This window comes from Myotis myotis, unplaced genomic scaffold (assembly GCF_014108235.1).
Source record: "Myotis myotis isolate mMyoMyo1 unplaced genomic scaffold, mMyoMyo1.p scaffold_m19_p_9, whole genome shotgun sequence".
Classification (NCBI taxonomy): domain Eukaryota; kingdom Metazoa; phylum Chordata; class Mammalia; order Chiroptera; family Vespertilionidae; genus Myotis; species Myotis myotis.
Window position 1 is genome coordinate 41,710,792 of NW_023416401.1, and position 24,322 is coordinate 41,735,113.

The 24,322-nt window shown below is 50.8% G+C and overlaps 1 protein-coding gene across 8 annotated transcripts in view; it reads left to right on the plus strand.

Moving 5' to 3' along the window:
• The first annotated feature begins 242 nt into the window (after window positions 1-242).
• LOC118662846 (myelin basic protein) overlaps window positions 243-24,322 on the plus strand; it is a 76,853-nt gene continuing 52,773 nt past the window's right edge. Inside the window, exons 1-3 of one of the 8 annotated variants that reach the window (XM_036321789.1) lie at window positions 243-558; window positions 2,255-2,592; window positions 19,610-19,684. In XM_036321789.1, coding sequence (XP_036177682.1) covers window positions 19,634-19,684 — 51 coding nt within the window. In that variant the 5' untranslated portion in view covers window positions 243-558; window positions 2,255-2,592; window positions 19,610-19,633. The remainder of the gene's footprint in view (window positions 559-2,254; window positions 2,593-19,609; window positions 19,685-24,322) is intronic. The other 7 variants (XM_036321790.1, XM_036321788.1, XM_036321793.1 and 4 more) reach the window with 7 other exon arrangements.

The window sequence follows — 24,322 nt, forward strand, 5'->3', positions numbered from 1 at the left end:
GCCAGACTCTTCAGACCCTGAGCACTGAAGACCTGGCACTGGACCCTGATGGGCAATGGATTGGGACCAGCTGCCCTCACTCTGGGCCTGGGTCGCCCTCTGTGAGGTGCAGTGAGGAGGTGCTCTCTGGAGTTTCAAGGCTGAGGCACAGCAGGTCAGCGGGGCGCACGCCGGCCCCGCCCTCCCAGGCTGACCTGCCCGGGTCCTCGCGGGTCCCGGGCTCCGTGTGGCCCCGACATCCCGAGGTCGTCCCCTGGGCCCTCCTGTCTCCCTGGGCGCCCGCCCACGGGGCGGGAGGTAGGGCTCCGGGGTGTTTACCTGGCAGGAGGAAGCCCAGGAGGGAGGCGGGAGGGGCAGGGTGCGCGCGGCCGGCCTCGGAGCTGCGCCGTCAGTCTCCGCCGTGCGCCACTGAGGACGAGCCTCCGGCCCTGGCGGCCCGCGTCCCCGACCCGGAAGGCGGCGCCAAAGGCCCCGGGACCCCGCGCTTGGGGCCCGGGCAGCGGGGAGGCGGCCTGGAGCCCGCGGAGCCCTCGGCCTGGGAGCGGCGAGAGCAGCGAGGTGGGTGACCTCCTGGGGGAGGCGGCGCTTTGTCTCCGCGCTCCGGTAGCGGGGCGCGGACGCCCGGCGGGGCCCAGAGCCGGCGCGGGGCGGGAGGAGGCCCAGGGTGGGGGAGGCCTAGGGTGGGGGCTCTTTGCTCTGGACTAGGGTCCCTTCCGGGCCGCGTGCGGGGGCCCGGTGGCGGCCGCGCAGATGGCAGGGCAGGTGGCGGCCCGCGGGCTCCCTGCGCTTGACGGGCGCGGGTGTTGAGCGGGTCTGGGTTTCCGGCGGGTTTCCGGGTGGTCTCCGGCCCCGCTCCGGGTCGGGGTCGCGGGGGAGCGCTCGGCTGCGGGTGGCGGTGTAGGGGTGGGAGGTGACCAAGGCCGGAGTGGCCACCCTGGGCGGCGCGGAGACGGTTCATTGAGGAGCTGAGAGGAGGGCTGGGGTCCTTAGGAGCTTAAAGTGCCTCCTAGTTCCTCACCTGGAGCCGAGCGGACCACCCTTCCCCCGCACCCCTAGGGGAACCCTAGCTTCCCTTTGTGCTCCGAGGTGGGGACAAGCGACTGGCCCAGCTTCCGCCTTTGCTGGGCCGATCCAGCCCTCCGCGCTGCTTGCAGCCACCTGCGCCCACCTGCGCCCACTTGCTGGAGCTGGCCCTCCTGGGCGGGAAGCCTCCCTGAGCCCCACAGGCCAGGAGGGGCGCCCCGAGGGTGGTGTGCCTGCAGTCATCCCCAGCCCAGGTGGCTCTAGGTGGTGGGATGCTGGGGGCAGCGCCTAGTGTCCCTGAGGGTCTACTTTCGTCGGCTTCCGAGGGAGCGGTGGGGAAAGGGTTCGGGTTTTTTTTGGAGATCTTGGTAGGACGCTGGCAGGAAATGGGTGCGCTCCGGTTCCTGGTTCTCTGTTTCGCAGTTGCAAGACATGAGAATCAACACCATGTGTTCCCTTGATCTCGGCACCCACGGAAGTCACTGGCACAGCTGGAGGGGTGGGGGAGGTAGGGGGCTGTACTGGCAGCCGACACCCACACTGTGTTTCAAAAGAAGGGAACTTTACGGGTCCCTCTATTTAAAACCTGTGGTTTGGGGAGAAGATTATAGCCTGCCAAAGTCAGGAAGACTTGTACAGAACAGTAGCCCAAAGGCCAGGGCCACCCTAATGCCTAATCCGCTCAGTCCTGCACCCAGGCTCTCTGGCAGCCACCTGGGAGCGACTGGGCCCAGGTATGCAGAGCTGGGGAGCTGGCAAGGGGCAGCTCTTCCCCAAGGATGGGCCAAAGGACCCAGGAGGAGGCCGCAGCCTAATAGTTGTGTTTCTACCAGCCAAGGAACAGTGCCCATCAGTAGTTTTATTTTAAGTGCGGCAAACAAAAACCTGCAGGGAGAGACTCCAGCTAAAAGTATTGTAAAATGTGGTTAACAGTAACTTCCAAGTTCTGAAACAACTACTTTCATTAACTTGGGGTTAAGCAAAAGCTATGTGGCTCAAATCCACTTAGAAAATCTTTCTAAAGCATCACCTTTCTGCCCAAAGGTGAGGACGGGTAAGGCAAGTTTCCTGTTCTGTGATTTGGCTTGTAATGCCCCGTCGTGGTTTTGAACGTCGGGTGGGTCCATGAGGAGAACGAGCTGGAAAACCTGTCTGGTACATGCCCTGTTTCTGTCTGGATTTTTAACTACTCGTCGAAGGTTATTTCGTTTGCTTTCTCCTTTCTCTCTAGATTCTTTAAAAATCTGACAAAGTTAGCAACTGTCTGGCTGCCTTTCTACCCAGGTATCCAGGCAGCACTTCCTGCCCAGGCTCCTCTGAGAGCCGCAGACCACCTCCTCACAGTCATGACTGCCCTGGGATGCTCTCCTCTGATATAGTGACTCTCCTACAGCCTGGTTTCTGCTGATGAGTAAACCAAGGCACAGAGACACCAGGGCACCGGGGCTCAGGTCCAGGAGTCCGTCACCAGCCTGGGTTGACGCCCTGCGCAGGCGTGGTGAATAGGACAGCTCGGGAACCTCACAGAGCTGGCTTCCTCTTCTCCTTCTTCTTAAAATTCCACCATGAGTGAGTAACCACGCCCAAAACCATGCTTCCTCTTCAGGATGATATGACTGTAATGGTGCTGCACGTGTCTTTGTTAGTCACCCTCTCCTTGTCTTCCTCAGTTGTCATTCCTGAGGGAAGAAAGTACTCGGATGACTTAGTGTAATTTCTATTAAGTAGTCATCCAGCAGTAAGATGCTTCTGTGGGTCCAAAAGAGGCCCTGAAGGAAGCTGAAACCAGCTGGGTTTGGGGGCTTGGAGATGGTTTTACACCACAGTGAAGGCACCAGGATGCCCTGTGCTCCAGCCACGCAGAGAGCCAACAACAGCTGGTCCTTCCTCCGGAGCAGACTCCCAATCTCCGCCCGAGTGTGTAGTGGTCCAGCTAGACCAGCCGTGAGCAAACTACGGCCCGCGGGCCGGATTCGGCCCGTTTGAAATGAATAAAACTAAAAAAAAAAAAAAAAAAGACCATACCCTTTTATGTAATGATGTTTACTTTGAATTTATATTAGTTCACACAAACACTCCATCCATGCTTTTGTTCCGGCCCTCCGGTCCAGTTTAAGAACCCATTGTGGCCCTCGATTCAGAAAGTTTGCCCACCCCTGAGCTAGACCAGAGACACAGACCCAGGAGGAGATGCATAGCAGTGACTTATTGCAAGAACCGGGCTGGGGAGGTGACCAGAAGGGAGGGAGGCTGGAGCTCTTAGCGTGCGCCGAAGCTGCCTCTGCAGAATCGCCCTCACGCTCCAGCCAGGTAACTCATATTCTGAAGAGCCATTAGGAATGTCCCAGGCTTGGTCATTGTTAAAAATTCAAAAATGCGGATCTGTATGTTATTTTACCCTGGATTCTGTGACCACCACCGAGTAGGTGTGAGGCTCTATTATAAAAACTAGATAATCAGAGGACAGGGACGAACAGATGTGGGTGGGGTCTCTGGGATATATAAAAAATTCTAAAACTCGGTAACATAAAACAAGCCACGCAAGGGAAAAAGATGTGAGAGGACAGGCCGGCCTGGAGGAGAAAACCCAAACAGGCTAATAAAATATGAGGTGTTTTATCCGCAAGTTATCCGGGAATTGAAAATCACATCAATGGGAAAATTTTTCATATCCATTGTCCTGGTAAACAATGTTGAATTCTGACTCACATTGTTATGAGTAGGAGGGTAAAAAAGAACAGACACTTTAGAGAAGGATCTGGAACAGTTGGAGATGGATGTGTCCTATGGCCAGAAAAGATGATTACCCCCTATGACCCTGGGGTCTCATTGGGGAGAATCTGGTCTCTGTGTGTGATGTGCATACACAGGCTGCTCATGGAAGCCATTTCTAAAAACTTTTTATTTTGAGATAATTGTAAGAAATCATACAGAGAGATCCATATACCTTTCATAACATCATGCAAAACCATAGAACAATATCACAATCAGGAAATGAACACTAATACAATCTGTCAACCGTACTGAGGTCTCAGGTTTCACCAGCGTGCATGCCGGGGTGTGTGTGCGTGTGTGCTCGAAGTTCTGTGTAATTTTATCACATGTGGAATTGTGTGACCATCCGCAGTCACATATGACAGTTTCATCACAGGGTCCCTCATGCGGTCCTTTAAAACCACAGCCATCTTCCCTCTTCTCCATCCCTGAGCCCTTGGCGTGCACTGATCTGTTCCCCATTTTCCATAATTTCATCATTTCGAGAATTCTATCCAAGTGAAACCTTTTCAGATTGGCTTGTTTTCATTAAACACAATTCTCTTGAGTGTATCTATAGCTCATTCTTTTTCATTGCTGAGTAGTATTCCCTGGTACAAATGGACCACCACCCACACCATTCATGGGTGCATCATTGCTCATAGAACCCCTTACTATTCTTCTAACAGCCACAGGGTCTATAATGGGAGCCTCTGTTTCATTCTAGATAGAGGTGATTTTTGTGTCTTCTTTTTTGTGTCAGTTCTGCTGGAGAATGATCAATTTTATTGATTTTTTCTCTAAGAACTAGCTTTTTATTTCATTGATTTTTCTCTGTTTTCATTTTCATTGTTTTCTATGCTTATCTTCATTATTTCTTTCTTTCTATTGTCTTTGGGTATATTTAACTCTTCTTTCTTAGTTTCTTAAGTTAGAACTTAGATTATCAATTTGAGACTTTTTCTCTTTTCTGATATAATCATTTAGTGCTATAAATTTCCCTCTCAGCACTCCCTTAGCTATGCCTACATATTTTAATGAATAAAGATTTTGATACTAAAAAAGAGAAACAGACAAATGGCCCATGAGTAGGGTTATGGATATATACTATGACTAGTCATAGGAGTTAAACTGAATTACCTAGAACCTTAGGTATCCACATAACTCAAGTTCAAAGTAACAATATTGAATGGGAAACATCACATTGCTAATGAATAAATATGGTATGTTTATTTCTTGGAAAAAATATACATCTTCCTATATAATAAAAGGCTAATATGCAAATTGTCCCCTCAACCAGGAGTTCAACCAGGGGGTAGCCAGCCCCGCCCTAATCAGCCTCCTCACCCTGATCAGGGGTGGGGCTGGCTGGCCAACTGCTTGGGCCCCTCCCCAAAGCTGGCCCCACCCCTAACTGACCCCACCCATGCATGAATTCATGCACCGGGCCTCTAGTATATATATAAAAGGCTAATATGTTAATTGTCCCTCCAACCATTTGACCAGTTACTATGATGTGCACTGACCACCAGGGGGCAGACACTCAAACTGGTAGGTTAGCTTGCTGCTGAGGTCCGTCTGATTGGGACTGGGTGAGATGGGCTGGACATGCCCTGGAGCCCTCTCGTGGTCGTTCCCCAGCCCCGATCATGCACCAGTGGGATCCCTCAGCCTGGCCTGTGCCCTCTCACAATCCAGGACCCCTTGGGGGATGTTGGAGAGCCAGTTTTGGCCCATTACCCGCAGGGGTGCCTGAGGGACCCCATAGGTGCATGAATCTGTGCACTGGGCCTCTAGTCTACATTAATAAAAGACAAACATGCAAATTGACCGTACCTTTGCTATGCCTTAAGCCACGCCCACCAGCCAATCAGAGCTACTATATGCAAATTAACCCAACTAAGATGGCAGCCGGCAGCCACGGAGCTGAAGCAAGCAGGAGGCTTGGTTGCTGCAGTGATGGAGGAAGCCAAGCTTCCGGCCAGCTCTGAGCTCCACTGAAGGCAACAAAGTTTCAATTATAGAAGGTAAATAAATCCCAGAATAAAAAAAAAAGGAAAAAAGGAGAGGCTGGGAGCTTCCGTCGCCGGAGGGCTTGGCCAGCCTGAAAACGGCCCTCAGCCCCTCACCCAGACTGGCCAGGCACCCCAGTGGGGACCCCCCACCCTAAAGGGGTTGTGGCCACCTGAAAACAGCCATCAGCCCCTCACCCAGGCTGGCCAAACCTCCGTGGGGTGAGGGTCTCCACTGGGGGGGGGGGTGTTGACCAGCCTGCAAACAGCCATCAGCCCCTCACCCAGGCTGACCAGGCACCCCAGCAGGACCCCCACCCTGATCTGGGACACCCTTCAGGGCAAACCAGTCGGCCTCCACTGTGCACCAGGCCTCTATCCTATATAATAAAAGGGTAATATGCAAACTGACCCTAACAGCAGAACGACTGGGAATGACTGGTCACTATGACACACACTGACCACGAGGGGGCAGATGTTCAATGCAGGAGCTGCCCCCTGGTGGTCATTGCGCTCCCACACAGGGAGCTCTGCTCAGCCACAAGCCAGGCTGATGGCTGCCAGTACAGCGGTGGTGGTAGGAGCCTCTCCCGCCTCCTCAGCAGCGCTAAGGATGTCCGACTGCAGCTTAGGCCTGCTCCCCGCTGGCAAGTGGACATCCCCTGAGGGCTCCCGGGCTGCCAGAGTGATGTCTGACTGCCAGCTTTGTCCCAATTCCCCAGGGAGTGGGCCTAAACCGGCAGGTGGTCATCCCCCAAGGGGTCCCAGGCTGCAAGAGGGCACAGGCCAGGCTGAGGGGCCCTCCTGAGTGCACACATTTTTGTGCACTGGGCCTCTAGTAAATACATAAAACACTATGTGTTGTGATTACATGCATGTGTAATAAATATAGAAATCCAGCAAGGCAGGGCTGTCCACCAACCTGAATTACGACATTACCTCAATCAGCATGTTGTTGAGGCCAGTGCATTTCATAACACGAAACAAATGGCTCTTGCAACTATGTTTGCATTTTACAAGTTTCAGTCCACACCAAGAAGAAGCCTTATGCCCTCAGGAAAAGAAGCCGGGGGGCTCTGACCAGATCACATTTCCTGTGAGAAAGCTTTGGCTTCAGCCTCAAAGAAACTCCCCCACATGCTGACGGTGTCACCCCTCTGTCACCGCTGATCAGCCACTGACCCAGTTTCAAAATCAGTGTTGTTCTGATGAGGTATGTCCTATCACATCAAGAGCGCCGCTTCCCCTTCTCTCTCCTGAGGGCCCTCGTTCACTGCTTGCACCATGCTGGCGGTGGCCCCAAACTTTAGGGATCAGATGACATGGGATGTCCCCCGTGACATGAGATTCCTGGCCCCAGGCTCAGTCCTGCCCACCCCTCCAGTCAGTGCTGCCCTGCAGGCAGGAGCACAGGCAGCTGCCAGGATGGCTCCTCCCACAGAGCTCACCCAGACACACCAGGCCACATCCACATCACCCGCCAACCTAAACAGAGAAAGAAACTCTCAGCGCTACCCCCGCTGCATCTGGAGTCTGATCTGGAAACCGCTGCATCTGGAGTCTGATCTGATCAGTCCACACCAAGGCTTCTTCTTGGTGTGGACTGAAACTTGTAAAATGCAAACATAGTTGCAAGAGCCATTTGTTCATGTTATGAAATGCACTGGCTTCAACAGCATGCTGATTGAGGTAATGTCGTAATTCAGGTTGGTGGACAGCCCTGCCTTGCTGGATTTCTATATTTATTACACATGCATGTAATCACAACACATAGTGTTTTATGTATTTACTAGAGGCCCAGTGCACAAAAATGTGCACACACCACACACTCGCCTGAGTCAGTGAGGCTGCCAGCAGGGGAGGAGCTGGCTGGGAGGCAAGAGCAGGCTCCCACCAAAGCATTAGCAGAGGCACCTGCCTGGACTAGGTCTTCTCACAGGCGATGGGGCAGGGTTGGCGCTCATGTTTCCCTGGGGGTTTGCCAATCACCTGCATACATTTAACCCAGAATTCTTACTCAGCGCAGTCCTAGGCCCCGTCTCGGCCACACCACACCACACCACAGTCTCAGGGCTCGGGCCTGGAGTATGTATTTAAATGAGCTCCCAAGAAGTTCTTTATGCTTACTGATAGTCTGGCTCTATGTTAGAAAGAATGACTCATGGGAAATAAAGTTCTATGCTGACGGTATATTTTCATTTATATGCTTATTTTTGATGCATTCCCCACAGTTAAGAGGCTGACATTTTTTCCTCATGCCTTGTGCATGCCAGCATATCTAATGAGGAATATTTATGGACACTCATGCTCTTCATCTGGTTTCTCGCATAGTTGAAACCCATCATTTTTTGCTAAACTATGAAAGCAAGAAGTGCAGAGCTATGTTGCAGGCTTCCGAAATAGAGCAAACACATGGTTACTTTTTAAAACCTCGCTGCCTGTGTGGTGTGTTGTGCCATGCGTATCTATGGACCTGGAGATAACGTAGATGGAGTTCTTGCCCTGAAAGTGCTTTAGAGCGTGAGGAGGGGACTTGGAGGTCACAGTTTACCAGGGGGTGGCGGTGGACCAGTTTCCCGAGGCGGAATATTTCTAAATGCCCTGAGATGTGTGCATAAAACTCCACGGGGCTTTGAGGAGGGGCTGCACTGGAGGAGAGATGGAGGCTCCCTGGCTGTTTGGAATCAACGCTGGCTGCAAAGTCAATTCTGCCCTGAACACAGCTACCCCCGGTCGCCTGCCTGTCCCTGGCCTGCCTGGGTGTTGGTCCTCAGAACTGCTTCTCAAAGTCCCGTTCATGGAGGGGCTGCTCCCTCACCTCCCAGATGTCTGCCTTCCCGCACAGCTTGCAGCACCAGAGACTCTCCCCTTCGTTTCGGGACCTTTTTGTTTACAGGGGGCTGAAATGTCCCACAGCGCGCTTACGTGCTGGGACAGTGAACAAGCATCTTCCTGTTGTGTCTCTGCTTTGCCCACTGCTGGCAGGTGCCGCATCCACTGTGGGAGGTCGGTGAGAAAGTTAATGCACGCATCTCTCTCCTGTGTCTCTGCTTCCTGCTCAGGGCTCGCTCGCACCTGTGGCCTCCACGCATCCGAGGTGGGGTGGGCGGTCCTCATGTTCTGATGCTCATCCCCCAATGGCTGCCCAGCAGATGTGGGCTCCTCAGAGGTGCTCTGCCAATCTGTGCGTCACCCAGGGAAGAACGTGGGTCCTGGCCTATCAGCTGACTGAGTTGCCTCACAAGACCAGATACATTAGAGCAGGAATTTAACAAAATAAACAAAAATGATTCTCATATTTTAGGAGCCAGGTTTCTCTCAGCAAGTGTGCGGGGGGAGGGGGGTGGGGGAGGGTGTTGAGGACTATTATGCTGGTTGTTTCCCCTTTGTCTGAAGATGTAATAAACCTGGAATAGCCAAGACCCACGGTTCTAGAAGCAGGAGGAGAGATTGTCTCAGAGACGGTGTCATGCATGCAGAGCTTCGATGCATCGTTTTACACCGCTTGTGAGAGACAGTCGGCTCTACCGGGGAAGACACTGATCCTTTCACTTTTGTCATTATTTTCAAATGTCAAAACTCACTTTTGAAGAGACAGGATTTAAACCAGACATTGAAAGAGAATCTTAGTCCTTTCAGATTCGTGGTTGGACGCTGTTACGTGAAGAGAGGTAGGCCCCGAGGTGTGCAGAACTGGCAGGTGGCCTCCGGCAAACGCACGGGAATGCCATGGGCATCGTGTTGAGAGATATGTATGAGACATACACATGTCTTAGACATGTATATTTACACAGGATTAGCAACACCAAGTAAAGTGTGCTAGGGACTTAAAATAAAATTTAATGGGGAGGGAGATTAAAACCTGTTCAAAGTGTCACCCCATTATAAAAAACAAAACACTGTACTAGTATTTGTGCGTGAACGTAGGAAAGGTCCCTGGCAGTGATTTTGTGGAGCTAACGTGATAGCGTCGTCTCACTGAGTCTAAATCTCTAAGACTTCATTTGCTTCTTGAGGTGGGTCGAAGAGGAATTTGAAATGTCCCCGGACTCCCTCCCAGAGTTTGGTTCCTGACCTTTCTCAATGGCCGACATAGTGACCACAGTACCTGTGGTCCAGGGGACAGGAGGCGAATGATTCTGCTGGTGGACTCCCAGCATCTTCCCCATCCTTTCCTTAGACTAACCCTCCTGGTCACTCTCCTGGGGCTCTCTGCCCATGGCTGACGTGGGTTTCCTGACTAATCATGGACTTTTGGGGTAACATAGTATGGACAACCAAGGAGGGCAGGTATGAAAGTGGGCAGAGAGGAGAGAGGTGGGATTGATTCATTCCTCAAAGCAGGGGAACCTCACACCCAAACTGGTGCCTGTGGGGCTTCAAGGGAGGGAGGGAGGAAGGGAGGGAAGGGAAGGGAGGGAGCAGCTCAGGCCACCGTGCAGCGCCAGTGTGGGCCTGCCTCTCCAGAGTGTACCTGTCTGCACAGGTAACCAGGCTGGTAACCAGGTAACCAGGCTGCTCCCTCCTGGAGGCCGTGTCTGCACCGCAGGCTCTGTGGGCTGACCTGGTTTCAGTGTTTCTATTTGAACATTCAGAGGAAGCTGACAGTACAGGTAGTCTCTAAATTAGCACTTTGGAAAAGGTGGTAATTCGTGTGAGAATCCTCCCTCTGTCTGGGTTGTTTCTACATACTGTAACTAGTGATGCATGTGCTGAACACTATACATGCTTCTTTGGTCACAAGTCCTCCTTGACCCTTGAAGGGCAGTGTCCAGTCTCCACACTGGAACCCCTAGCTGACCCATTTAGGGTTTACATTTGCTCTTGACTTTGGGCACCCTGAGCGTCCTGTCCAGGCTCAGGCCCACTATGTCTGCTCCTCCTGCCGTCTGCTTGGCCCCCAGAGAGGATTCGGTGAAGTGCTGAGGGAGGCATGTCTGTGGCCAGGGCCAGGCACCCTGGCTCTGCCTGCTGCCCTCCGTGCCAGACACCCCCATCTCTGCCCAGCCTGTTTCCTCCCCAGGAGCAGCCCATGAACGGTGTGGGTGTCCCCACTTCCTCTCTGCCGTGTCCTGTGTTCCTTCTGAACAAGGGCTTCCGTTTTCAGGGGACACTGTGCTCTAGTTTATCCCCAGCCCTCCTGGCTCCTGTGAGAGGCTGCAGGGACCTCCCCGAATTCTCCATGGCCGTGCTGGTCCTCACAGCCACGCTGCCCCTCTAACTTCTCTGTCCACGCCTTGTTCTATTGGGTGTGATGCTGCAATCCAAGGATTGGCTTGGTGGACTCAAAACAGGCTTGTGCAATGGGTATGTGTATTGGGGGGCGGGGCACGTGTGTGGTTTGGGTGCAGAGAGCAGCTTCAGTGAGTCACTTAAGTATTTTTTGAGCAGTTATTATGTACCAGCCACTGTAATAGGTGTGGGAGTCCAGCCATGCACAAACCAAAGGCCCTGCTTTATTGTCTGGGCCATTACTTCTGCTCCACTTGAGGGCAGAACAGGTACCGGGCTCTCAGTCTATTGGGATTCGACTTCCTGTGATGCCCTGCCTCACTCTAAACTATTTCAGGCAAAAGAAGGTTAGGCTCGGCCTGAGGGCTCTCTCCTCAAAGCCACAGGCTGGACAACGCATGTGTAGTTGCCAGCTAAGTACACTGTGGTGAATACACCCTGCCAAGGTGTTTACATTTTTCAAACAATACTCTCTATTTCCTATAAAAGACATTCCTGGCCCGTCTTGACTTTGGTGGAGCAATAACATTAAAAGGCCCCCACTAGTGGAAATACATCATTGCCTTTCAAAAGGGCACTGATCTTTCTGGGCCTTACAGAGACCACGTAGAAACTGAAGGGCCTGAGAACCCACTTGAATAGATCAAGCTCAGAATGCAAGCACATTGGCAGCCTGTGTTCATAATACACGTTAGGCACTCTAGACATTTGTCATTCCGTTGTTCATTTGAATGCCATTTTTCAATAACAGAGTCATAGAGGAGACTTAATTTCATGGTGTATTTCTATAATGCTTCATCATTTGTCACTTTGCCCTCGTTTTCACACTAAAGGAAAGAGGTGTGAAATCACTGGCCAACTTGGCCTTAATGTACGTTGAGTCTTCAGAGCACCCCTTGAAGGTGAGGTGAAGGAAAAGGTGTCCCTTTTGATGGACCTCCTTGCCTTAATAAATCAGAGGCTTAATGCATCGAGAAACGCTTTTTTTTTTTTTTTGAAGAAATTAAGTGCCTTGCTCAAGCCATGCAATCCATGACTGACATTGAACTAGAACTCTGGAGACCGTGTGTTGTCTTATCGCTACAAGTACAGCCAAGACCATGCAGACCCAGGCCCGCCCCGCCCGCCAGTCACTGCCCTGTTGGGGGGGGGTGACCCACACTTTCTGACCTCAGAGTGGGTCACCTGTGCATGAGGATAAAGAGGACATACTTCCAAAATGTTCAGACAGCCCTCCATGGCGTGATGGCTGCCATCAAAGGTCTCCTGACTCCAAATCCAGAGTCCTTTTCACTGCATCATACTCTCTGGGGACATGTCACTGCCCTTTTCTTTAAATACAATGTCATTTGCTAGCATCCTTTATCTTTCTATTTTCTCACGAAGTAAGAACTCATCCAATAAACTGGGGCATGCCTGTGTGAAGACGAGGCCCCATAGGAGGTGGGCTCTGAGCTGTGTCTCCTTCGGGCCCAGGTGATTAGAATCTGGAGATCAGATCAACAAGTGGGGGATTCAGTATCCTCTGTGTGCTGGTAAACTGGCGGGGGTGGGGGGGGGGCGGGGTTCCTTAGTCAGACTCAGACTGTAGCTCCGTAGTCCCGGGCCACGTGCATCCCTGTGGCCTGAGCCAGCACACGGGTCCCCCACACCCAGCTAGGAGGAGCCGCCTTGCCTGGCATTAAGGAATCTACGAGTTGTTCTGGAGGCTATCGGGGTGCACTGAGTTTAACAGACGTGTCCTGCCCTTCCATCACTGGCTCGGGCCATGAGCAATGCTTGAAGTATTCACGCTTCCTCTATGACCGCTGCAGTGTCCCGGGTCACCTGGCGCACGTGGACCTGTGGCAGCGGCACACGCATGGCTGCATTCCCTCTAATTACATTGTCAGTGTTCTGGGCCGTGTGGCACGCATGGGCCTGTAACAAGGCCACGCATGACTCCCTCCTTGGCTAATGAGGGCCATGCCCCTGGAGGCAGGGCACAGGGGCCGGGCACAGAGGCCACGCCCGGCTGGGTTTATGCTTCCTCTGGCTCATGCCTGGTATCCTCGGGTGACTGTGAAATATTAACCAGCTGTTCCCACAGCTCCCCGGGAAGTAACATTTACCCTCCGTGGTTTCAGATAAGGAGCAAGCCAGAGCGCCTGCCTACAAGAGGGGGCACGCCCTGAGCTCTCGGTCACTCACACTTGGGTCTTTCTCTGGGAAGCCCGGCCTGCCTGCCCCAGCCGCTGGGCCTCTAGATGGGATGATGGGCAGGGCAGACCTGCTATCAGGCCTGTGCACAGAGGCAGGGGGATGACAGTTAGGCACCAGGACCACAGTCTCCAGCCTCCCCATCCGCCCAGGGAGGGTGTGCCCTGCATGTGCCCAGCCAGGCCCCGCCCTGCACCAGAAAGGCCTGTCTGGACCTGACTGCGGGCACCGGAGCACGCCAGCCTCCTGTGACTTCCTGGTTTTACACAGATGTTTCTGCTCTCTCCTCAGAGCTGAGGAGAACTAAACAACTTACGTTTTTGTTTATTTTATACGTGAGTTCCCTGCTGGTTAAACTTGCTCTCTGGGTTTTCTTTTAAAGATTAAACACGCAGTTGTCTGTCTGCGCTCCCAGCTCTCTGCTCTCACCTGCCACCTTTTATATCGTCTTTTAGGGGCTGCAGGGCTGTTTTACCTGCTGGGAGGGTGCAGTTCACCCTCTCGAGAACCAGCCCTGGGTGCTGGGGGCGGAGGTAGGGGTGGGGGGGAGGGCAGTGCTCTCCTGAGGATGGGCAGGGACTATCAGCTTCCCAATCTCCAGAGGGCTCACCCTGTTTTCCCCTGGTGTCCCCAAGGAGGAGAGAATGATGCCACTCTGGAATTGTCACACTGTCCTGTTCTGTCACTTTACTCACGTTATCCCTCTCCGGGGACACTGTCTTCATGCAGTCAGTCTGCTTCTGACATCTTTCAGGGCTCAGCACATGAGTCAGAGGTCGCAGGGGCCTCTCCAGCATGTGAAAATGCACCAAAAATGCAAAGACACCCTGATCAGCACGGGTGCTCCCACAGACAATGCAGGTGGCTGGGGCTCATGGAAGGACCCGTGTCCACCCATCCGCAGGTGTGACCTGAGCCTTCCCCAGGGCCTCCTGGGACGAGAGGTGAGAGCCCTGGGTTCAGCTGGGAGGCTCTGCAGGAACCATGGCTGCTCTGTAGCAACAACAGGACAGTCCAGGTGCCTTTACAGTCTAGTGAAAAACAAAGACTCCACTGACAATAATGGCAAAGCACACGGAATTCTGGGAGCTCTGCTTTAGTGAATTTTTAAAACTCAAAGAAAGCAAACGTGACTCCCGGGTGGATTCTAAATGTTCATTCTCTCCACGTTGGGAAGACTGGCAGGTCCCAGGGCGTGGATGTTGAGGTGGGAACAGTGGGCTCGGTGTTTCTGTGGTTTCTCACTGACCCCGCTCTGTGGGTCCGGGGAGGCATGGAATTAACACCCAAATCATTCCTTGCGTGCACTTTTCACCAGCTGTCTGTGTAAGATCTTAGGCGGAGAATGAAGAAAGCGGTTTTCATTATATAACTGGGTATTCGCGCACAGGTGTTCATGAGGAGCAGGTCCTTGTAACTCATATTTTCTTAAGGATACTTGTGAGAGGAGAGCCCACTTCTCTTTATTGTGTTGACAGTTAAGAAATGTGTGCTATCTTAGACTTGCCTCCTAAGATATATTCATAACATCCAACGGACCCCAATTTTTAACTGAAATATTTTCCTAGAGGCATTGTTATTCTCATAGCTTGGTTCAGCCTTCTCAGCGTTAGTTTCTCAACTGTAAAATGGGAATAGAGCTCACAGGGTTATTCCTATAATTACATCACTGTAATATCAATCTGCATCTCCAGTGAAGCATTCACTTTAGGAGTGCTTTCTTGAACATGCACTCAAAAAAAAATAAAAAGATTGTCCAACCAACAGCATCTTATGAAACTGAAGCCAAAAGAACCATAAGTCTATAAAGATTATACAACTGTGGTGCATTTCCTACAACATGGGCATAATACAACTAGACAAGGTGATTAGAAATGAGCCCGGGCATACAGTAACATGCAGATAACAGATGACGCCCGCCCCGCCCCACCCTGGGTCCCGCCTCACTGCGCCTGGAGTTTCTGTTTATCTCTTCACATTGGGGGAGGTTTGGGGAGACAGGAAAGATGCTTGGGGACCACTTCTATGAAGCCATCCCTCTAGAAAGACTTGAATTGAAACCTTCTCTATCTCACAATAAACTTATTGAAGCAAAAGATTTCACAATAATCCCATTACCTGTAAAAATGCACACAAGGGCACTACAGAAATAGCCAGCTTAGCATTTTAATATTGGAAGGAGTCTCCGAAGTTTGGGGAATGGCTGTCTCTTCACTCACTGCCTGTTCTCAGTATAGTCTTTTATATAATTTAAAATTTTTTCAGTTACAGTTGGTACACACTATTGTATCAGTTTCAGGTGTGCTGCATAGTGATTAGACATTTATATGCCTTACAGCGTAATCCAGCTCTCATAAGTAGAACCTGCCTGGCACCATCCACGGTTGTTGCAATACCATTGACTGTATTCCCGATGCTGTACTTGAACTTGCAGAAGCTCATCACTGTGAAATGCATGAGCCATCTGCAATGGAGCGGGAGCTTGGTATGGGCTCATTGAGTGTGGTCACTTCTGGGCTCCTCAAGGGCCGCTGGCATCTTTACTCCTTCCCCTTCCCTGAACTTGGCAGTTTGAAGTGGACATGCACATGTGTGGGCACCCACAGAAAGGTCTCTGTAATATGAGTGATGGTGAGTCACTGGACAGCTAGGAGTGTCTCCTGCACTTCTCACCACCCATCCTGGTGACAGACACCTGGTGGGACAAATGAGAAAGGGACCAACCAGCACGTACGGCCCACCCTATCCCCAACCCTTACCAACTCCCACATGGATCTCATTCTCACCAGCTCAGTGAGGAAGCTTTTTTTACTTCCATTGTATAGGAAACTGAGACTCAGACAGGTGAGTCACTTGCCCTAGGTCAGGGGTGGGCAAACTTTTTGACTCGAGGGCCACAATGGGTTCTTAAACTGGACTGGAGGGCTGGAACAAAAGCATGGATGGAGTGTTTGTGTGAACTAATATAAATTCAAAGTAAACATCATTACATAAAAGGGTACGGTCTTTTTTTTTTTTTTTTTAGTTTTATTCATTTCAAACGGGCTGGATCCGGCCCGAGGGCCGTAGTTTGCCCACGGCTGCCCTAGGTCATGGGCAGGAGCTTGGATTGGGACCCAGGTCTCAACTGCCCTGTTTGCACTTTAAAGAGTTAGAATGATCTGTACTTGAACTTGCAGCTAGAAGCTAAAATGAGGCATGTGCAGTAGAAGCATCGCAGATGGCCCATGCATTTCACAGTGATGAGCTTCTGCAAGTTCAAGTTCAGCACTTTAAAGAGTTAGAACGTCTCTGGTTAAAACACCTAGAAGCCGTTTCCCCGCCACACCTCCAGCATGTCAGCTGCCCCGTTCCCGGGCGCTCACATGCACAAGGGATGTGCTGATTTCTCAGGGTTTCCACCAAGAAAATAGGCAGAAATCTCAGAGCAGTGGGAGCATATTATAGAAATGAAGCCACACCGTTAGGTTGGATGGCTCTCGCATCAATCTTGAGGCTTCTACTGCACATGCTTCATTTTAGCTTCTAGCTGACACAAATTGTGGATAATCCTGAACACATGGACATTTTCACTAATCCAGCGACTGTTCAGAAATCTCATCTAGAATTGAATTTCTGCCTTAGGAGGGTGTCCTGATATAACCTAAAAGTCCTTCCCGCTTCCCACATGTTCATTGTTCATTATTTCACCCAAAGCTTCTGAAATTACCCAGAAATGCTTCAGAGTCAGCCTGGCTTCCATGCGGCATTCTACTTGTTTACCAAGTCTTCCTCTTGCTCTCTCATTTTGATTAATTGCAACAGTGAGATGAAATGAAGATGACCCCCGTCTTCTGGCTCTTTGGTTTGCAGATGGTTCGTCTCATAGATTATAGAGCCCAGCTGCTGATGTGCAGTTCTCAGGCACAGTCACAGCAAGGAAGGCAGCCTTCCCAACCCCTCCTTCCGCCCGCAGTCAGACTGAGTGCAGAGTGCAGGCAGCTGCCTGCCACGCCCTCTTCTCACGGCAGGGCCCCCCCGATGCAGGTCCAGTGCCCAGCGAGGATGCTCAGAGACCGTCTTCCCACGGATGAGGACCCGCCACGCATCACCTGTTACTTTGCTTTTCTTGTCTATCTTTTCCCGCCAGCATGTAAATTGTGTGTGTGAGGCTAGACTCTACCTGCTCTAAATGGTACTTCGGTCTATTCCGTTTGTGTCCAATAGCCACGAGTTTTCTAAATGTTGATTACAGTCCCCCCAAGGGTGGCCTAATGTTTTCCTCTGAAACGTGAGGAGGTTTTGATCAGAGACGCTGGAATAATTATTATTTCTCTTCCAGGAACCAAGGAAGCGTTTGCAGCTAGATTTCAGCTGTGCTTCAGAGACCCTTCACCCCAAAACACTCCCCCTTAGTCCACAAGCAGCCCCCAAATATTCACTTGTCCCACGTGAGGCTTGTTTGCTGGGGGAGGGAGCATTAGGTTGAGTTTACCTGATACCAGCCAGGGAAATGAAAAGATGGGGTGAGGGTCGATGGAGATGGAGACAGACGAGGGAGGGGACTGGGGAGAGAGGACGTGAGCTGGAGATGCTGCCGAGGCGAAAACAAAGATGGTGCCAATGGGAGACCCCCGAAAGTCCAAGCTGTCAGCTTTAATGAAGTTAACGATTGTTCCTGTGCTTCGTTTAGAATAGACTAATTCTTATTCCTTAAACAGGGAGATAGGCCCACAAATGGTTGGGCCGATGCCATTCCATGTATTCTATACAGATTACAAGTTCTCAATATTTAGTTAGAACCCTGCATGGAATCAGAGAGTGACAGCTACTGTCCACTCATTCATGCTCTCTGACTACAGTTTGGACCCCATGAGGACAACACGACGTCTGTTTTCCCTTTTCTGTACCTATTCCTATCAAGGAAAGTCGTGTATGTACCCCGAACCTCAGTCTCTTCAGTGATATCACCCCAAAAAGATGTTTTTGTCTAATTTAAATAAATGCAGAAGGTAGACAGTAGACTCCCATTTCATTCTGAAATGATCAGCAAAGCTGTACTTGCATTTTTAAAAGCATACACTTTAAAGTATTGTTTTTTTAACTCTCCTCGTGAAACATGAGGGATTCATATGATTCTTCAAAGCTAGTGCATTTGTCACCACTAGAACCATGTCTTTGATTTACGGGCACATTATCGCTGCTTTCATCTGGGTTGTTTGAAGTCCAGCACTTTCAGGCTCCCTCTGCGCAGGCTCCCTCTGGAGCTGTCCCCTGCCCAGCACTCATCTCTGCACTGTCCAGGGTGTGGCTGTGTGCTCTCCACCTGTGCCAGCTCGTGGACCCCCACACACGGGGAGGCAAACTGTCAGGTGTCCTGGCTTCTTTCTCTCCGGTCTTGAGGACCAGCCGTGTGCCCACTGAGGTCCTTCTGAAAAGAGCATCCACATCCTTCATTCGTATGGACGAGGCCCCAGGGCTGCAGTGCCTTTGGGAAATCCAGATGCCAGCTGGCAGCTCCCTCTTTTCTGAAGGCGGCCTTCAGGGGACGTGCTGTCTTTCACTCAGACACGGGAATTTAGAAACCCCCCCTCTCCATTTTAGGAAAGGATTCACCTTGTGACCTTGGAAGGAAAACTGTTCCATGTTCCGCAGGAAGTTGGGACCCACGTGTCCTTTCATAAAGGAATGCATCGTGGAAAACCACACATGTAACTGTCCACAAAGCCCTGTCGCTGCGCCAGGCGGGCGGGTGTGTGGATGGACGTCAAGTTAGTGCAGGTGCAGGGATGCGGTGGGATCCAGAGTGTGTTTGGAATGGGTTTAGGCTAAATTATTCAGTTTTGTGCCTTTGGGGGGGACTGTGAATTTGCTGTTAGTGTTTGGGTTAGGAAATATGAACAAGAAATACACACTTTTAAAAAATCCAACTTTATCTCCCCCGGAAATTCTGCAGATTCTTGGCATACTTGTCTGATAAGCCACCGTTGGTCTGATCTTGAGGTTTCTGTGCTCACGCGATTCCCTGGGCAGCGGCACGGACTTGTTACCTTTCACTTGTAGGCACCTCTGTGCATCTCAGTCGTTTCCTGGCGTGGCCCCTGACTGTGAGCGGTGACCCCTGCTGTATGGGTGTGATTGTGTAGAAACAGCCCCGGAGATTGCTGGGGATGACCTGATGATTTTGCAGATGAAACACCCCGACATGTATTTGTTACTAAACAGCACTGAGGTCGGCAGCTCCCCTATATCCTAGCCATTTTCGTGGGCCCACTAGTAAGACTTCCGTTGTGTCTTGAGTTTGGTGTTTTAGTTTTCTCTCTTCGGAAAGGGATACAGCACATCTCACAGGAATGCTGTCCTGACTAAACGTGCCGGCTTTGGGCTAACACCTTCTCTTTTTCTTTCAGCCTCTGCAGCTGACTCGGTGCGGGATGGGGAACCACGCGGGGAAGCGGGAGATCTGCTCTGAGAAGGCCCATAAGGTAGGAACGAGGGGCTCAGAGACCTGGGGGTGCACGTTTACCTCAGTCCTCTGCGTGGGCGCTGTGGCTCCGGGCTTTCTGCTCACACCAACAGACTGTTACCCTCCAGCCCCTAGCAATCCCAGGGCAGCGCTCGGCCGCCGCTACCGCCCGAGCTCTGGGCCTGGACTCCAGACCACCATGGTCTCGGCCGCCCAGTGCTGCGTCCTCTGCAGCCCTTCCCACCCCCTTACTGTGGAATGTTTTCAAAATGCAACCAGACAGGAAACGTGGAAATAAACTCCATCCAATCCTTCTAAGCTGCCGAAAGTCACCTTTGCGGTTCCAGGGTAGCCCTCGCCATTTCCCGCCTATTTCACAGGCATCAGCTCCTCCACTCAGTTCTGATTCTCAGCTTTGGCCTGGTTCCCAGGAGTGTCAGCAAAGAGTGGCTCTCAGCCCTCTGCCCGCTGAGCCGGGCAGTACCGCCCACGCCCACTGCGGGGACAGGAGCACCAGTGGGACTGAGACCCAGGCCCTTCCCAACCCCAAATCCAGCATCGCTGTTCTCCCCTGCCTCACTCTTCTCCTGCACTTCCTGCGAAAACCAGCTGCTGCCACTGTAACGATGTCACAGAATGGAAAGCAGAATCACTGAGCAATGGAAGTCCTTCCGGTCCCCCAGACTCCAGCCTGGAGCATCGTGTGATGGGGCCATGGTGACTTTGAGCCCCAAATTCATCCCAAAACTTGACATTTCTGAGTTGATCGCAGTGCGTTGGCAGTTGTTGGAGACCCGTCTGTATAATTTCCATTTTCTTAGGCAAGTCCCATAAACAAGTTTGGGTTTTTTTGAGAACTCAGATAATGCGTAGGTTAACCATATGATCTATACTTAAGAGCTTAAGGAGCTGAAATGTAGGAAGCATTTCCCCACAGACATGTACCGACCTCCTCTGATACTCAGCTGCACAGAAACATCTAGACAAGGCGGCGAGTTCTTAGACTGCGAGGTGCACGCAGACTTCCCATTGTACCGGACCTGCAAGAGTCTCAGGTTCACTCTCTTTTCCTCCTGTTATCTCTCTGTCTGTCTATCTCCACCTCCACCTCCCTCACACACACCCCGAAGGGGTTCCTCTCGACTTCAGTTGCAAAACAGGAGACTGTCTTTCATGAGCACCAGGTGCAGTAAAAGGGCACTGCTGTGTTCTGACTCCCCTCCTCCCACTCCACCCACTCCTCCGCCCCAGGCAGACACGGCTGCAGGGGATCTGTTCTGGTGGGAATGTTCTGTCTGTGTCACCCGGTGTGTAGTCATTAGACACACCTGGCCAGGAAGCACATGGTGTGTGGCCGGTCCACCTGAGGAACCACATTCTTAATGCTATTTATTTTAAATGATTTAGATTTAAATAGCTGTGTGTTCAAGTGACAGCGTGGCCCCACTGGATATACATCACCCCTAAGGTGCCCAGAACCCTGCTTTTCAATTAAAATAAACTGAGTGTAAAATCTTTAGCTGTTCTCTTCTATTTTCTGACAGTGTTAGCCTTTTTGAAAAGAGGTTTGTTGCAATGTATTTCAAAGGGAAATATGACGTGGTGTTTGGAGAATATCCCAGGAGCGTTAACACTTCCTTCCCACGAGCCATAGGCCCTTCTCGTTTCACCGCTGGGATGCAAAGCACTGCGTTCCTCTGTTTAGGAACATGGTATCTCGTGCCTTTTAATCATTGCTTCAGTGTTTAAAAGAAAATCAACCTTGTGACTTTAGGTTTCTCTTCCTGGGTTTGTAACAACACTATAAAGACTAGGAGACTGAGTGTCACAGTTCCTGCAGTGCTTGAAGCAGAAGAATCGTTTCCTGAGTGTCACAGAGAACCCATTTGGACGCATCTCCCCTGCATCACTGAGTTGTCATGTGACCTGGAGGATTGTGTTGCCTGCTCCATGACAGGTTTTTCAAAATATACAAATATTTTGAAGCTTCTGTCTTCCCATAACTATAACCTGAGTTACTTGTATTGTCAGTTTTGAAACCAGGGGAAGGTCTGTGGCCTGAAAAGCAAAATTTCTCCTGCAAGTGCATTTGCAGGAATATCATGTTCACACTCTTGACGAAGTGAAGAATGGATCGCATTGATCTTGCTGACCGGCATCTATCTGCACCTGTAGGTATGAAATTCTTGAGATGCATTTAGTTGGTTATTAAAGTTCATGTGACTGGTTTTGATGCTGGCAGAGTGGAAACAGGCTTTAGCAAGATTCGGTTCTGCAGCTCCTAGAGCGAGTCAGAGCAGGTTTCTGTCCGGGGCTTCCCCCCTTCGATCACAGCAGTAGCAGAGCTCAGACCAGGGACCATTCCTTCTGCAAGGCAGGTTTGTCCCTAAATTTAGAGCGAGGAAACTGAAAGGCAGGTGCAATCAGAGTCCTAAAAAATTCTTCTCTTTCACTTCTTAACCTCACTGCATTGGTATACACATTAAACCCTGTTTTTACTTAAGAAGCTTTTATTTCCACCTTCTCTTAAGTATGGAAGATGTCAGAAGATGGATAGTAGCGAAATAAGTAATGATAGTGTCTGGCTTTGACTCTGCTCGCTGGGGGCGGGACCCTGTCCCCCACTGTACACGTGTGCACTCATCTACAGTCACAGAGCCTCTGGGCAGCGACTTCATGTGATCAAGGGTGCTTCCTGCGTCCTCTGACGCCAAACAAACAGGTCGAGGAGGGAGTCCCAGGGTTGAATTCTCAGCTCTGTGAGATTCATACTTTTCCTCTGGGGTCCTCAGTGTTGAGTAGCAAGCATTTTCTCAGCCTTTATTTATAAATCCAGTCACGTTCATCAGTCTAGCCATTAGAGAGAAGAATCGAAGTCTTCCAAAATTTTAATTTCCCACATTTCAAAAGCCAATCCTGGGCCTTGGCACTGAGCCCCACAGAAGCTCCACAGAGGTCTGGCTGCCAGCGTGGGCGGGAAGGACCCTGATCCTCCACATCATTGCCCCCCTGAGACACGTGCCCAGCCAAAAGCCACTGGGTCCCGGCTGTTGAGTGCAGATGTTGTTGGTTTTCAATGGCTTTTGCTGAAATAGAATTCACATAACATAAGATGTACTCATTCAAAATGTATAAATCAATGTGGGTTTTTTGGCATATTCATAGGATTATGCAACCAGCACAGCAATCTAATTTTATAACATTTGTTCATCCCTCAAAGAAACCCTCCTGCCCATTAACGGTCACTCCCCACCCCCTACCCCACCCTACTCCCCATCCTGACTCAACCACTAATGTGCTTGCAGTCTCTAGAGATTTGCCTGCCTTGGACACTTCATATATGTGTAATCATGCCCATATATGATTTTTGTGGTGTCTGGCTTCTTTCCTGGAGGATCATGTTCTCAGTGTTCATCCACATTGTAGCACACGTCAATGCTTCATTCCTTTTCATTACCGAGTAACATTCCGTTCTAGGAATTTACCCATTCATTACTTGGTGGACATTTGCGTTGTCTCCACCTGTTGGTATTATGAATAATGCTACTAACAATATCCATGTGTAGTGTTTTGTGTGGGCATATGCTTTCATTTCTACTGGGCATATTCCTGGGGGTGGATTTGATGAGTCACATGGTACTTCGAGGCTGAACTTTGAGGGCCACCGGACTGCTTCCACAATGGTCTCCCACCGCCCTGGCTGATGAGTGTTTTGACTTTTGCACATCCTCGCCTATGATGATTATTATTACAGTCTTTTTTATCATATCCACCCTCGTGGTGTGAGGTGGGACCTCAGCTTGGTTTCCATTTGAATTTTCTTAACGAATAACGATGTTGAACATCTGTTATGTGCCTACTGGCCGTTTGTGTGTGTCTTCTTTGGAGACATGTCTGTTCCGATTCTTTGCCCATGTTTTTAATTGGGTGGTTTGTTTTTCTTTGTTGAGTTGTAGGAGCACTTTACATATTCTGGGCACTAGACCTTTACCAGGCGTACAATCTGTAAATGCTTCCTCCGGTTCTCTGAGCGGTTGTTTCACGCTCTCAGTGGTGTCTACGGAAGCATGAGTTTCTGATTTTGAAGTCCAGCCTCCCAGAACGTCTTCTGTTGCTTGTGCTTTAAGAGCATATCTAAGGCTTACATCTGAGAAACCATTACGGAGGCAGCACTGCTTTTCATGACTCCATTCCATCTGATTCTCACCCTTAGTCAGTCTCTAATCCTTGTCATGCTGTCCCTGCTCTGCAATTGTTCTTTTAAAAGTAGCGTTTTGATGACTTAAAATGTGTCTTTATGAAAAGCACACAAATAAGTGGATTTGTAGGTTTCACTTCCTATCTGATGCTTCCCTTTGTCTGGACAAGTGGCTCTCAACCAGGGTGCCCCCGCCTACCCTGGGTGGGACATTTGCCAGCGTCCAGTTGTCACAGCGGCAGGGTGCCCCGAGCCGCCCATGGGTAGAGATCAAGATGCTCCTCAGCATCCCACAACACACAGGACAGCCTACACCATGACCAGGGCTGACCCAGCCCAGAACGTCACCAATGCCAGTGTCAAGAGGCCTGGGCTGGACAGGCCACGGCTGCCTGTGCACGGACGTCCCCGTCCTGCCCTGACCATGTGTGAGAGGAGACCTGGCTTCACAATGAGCCC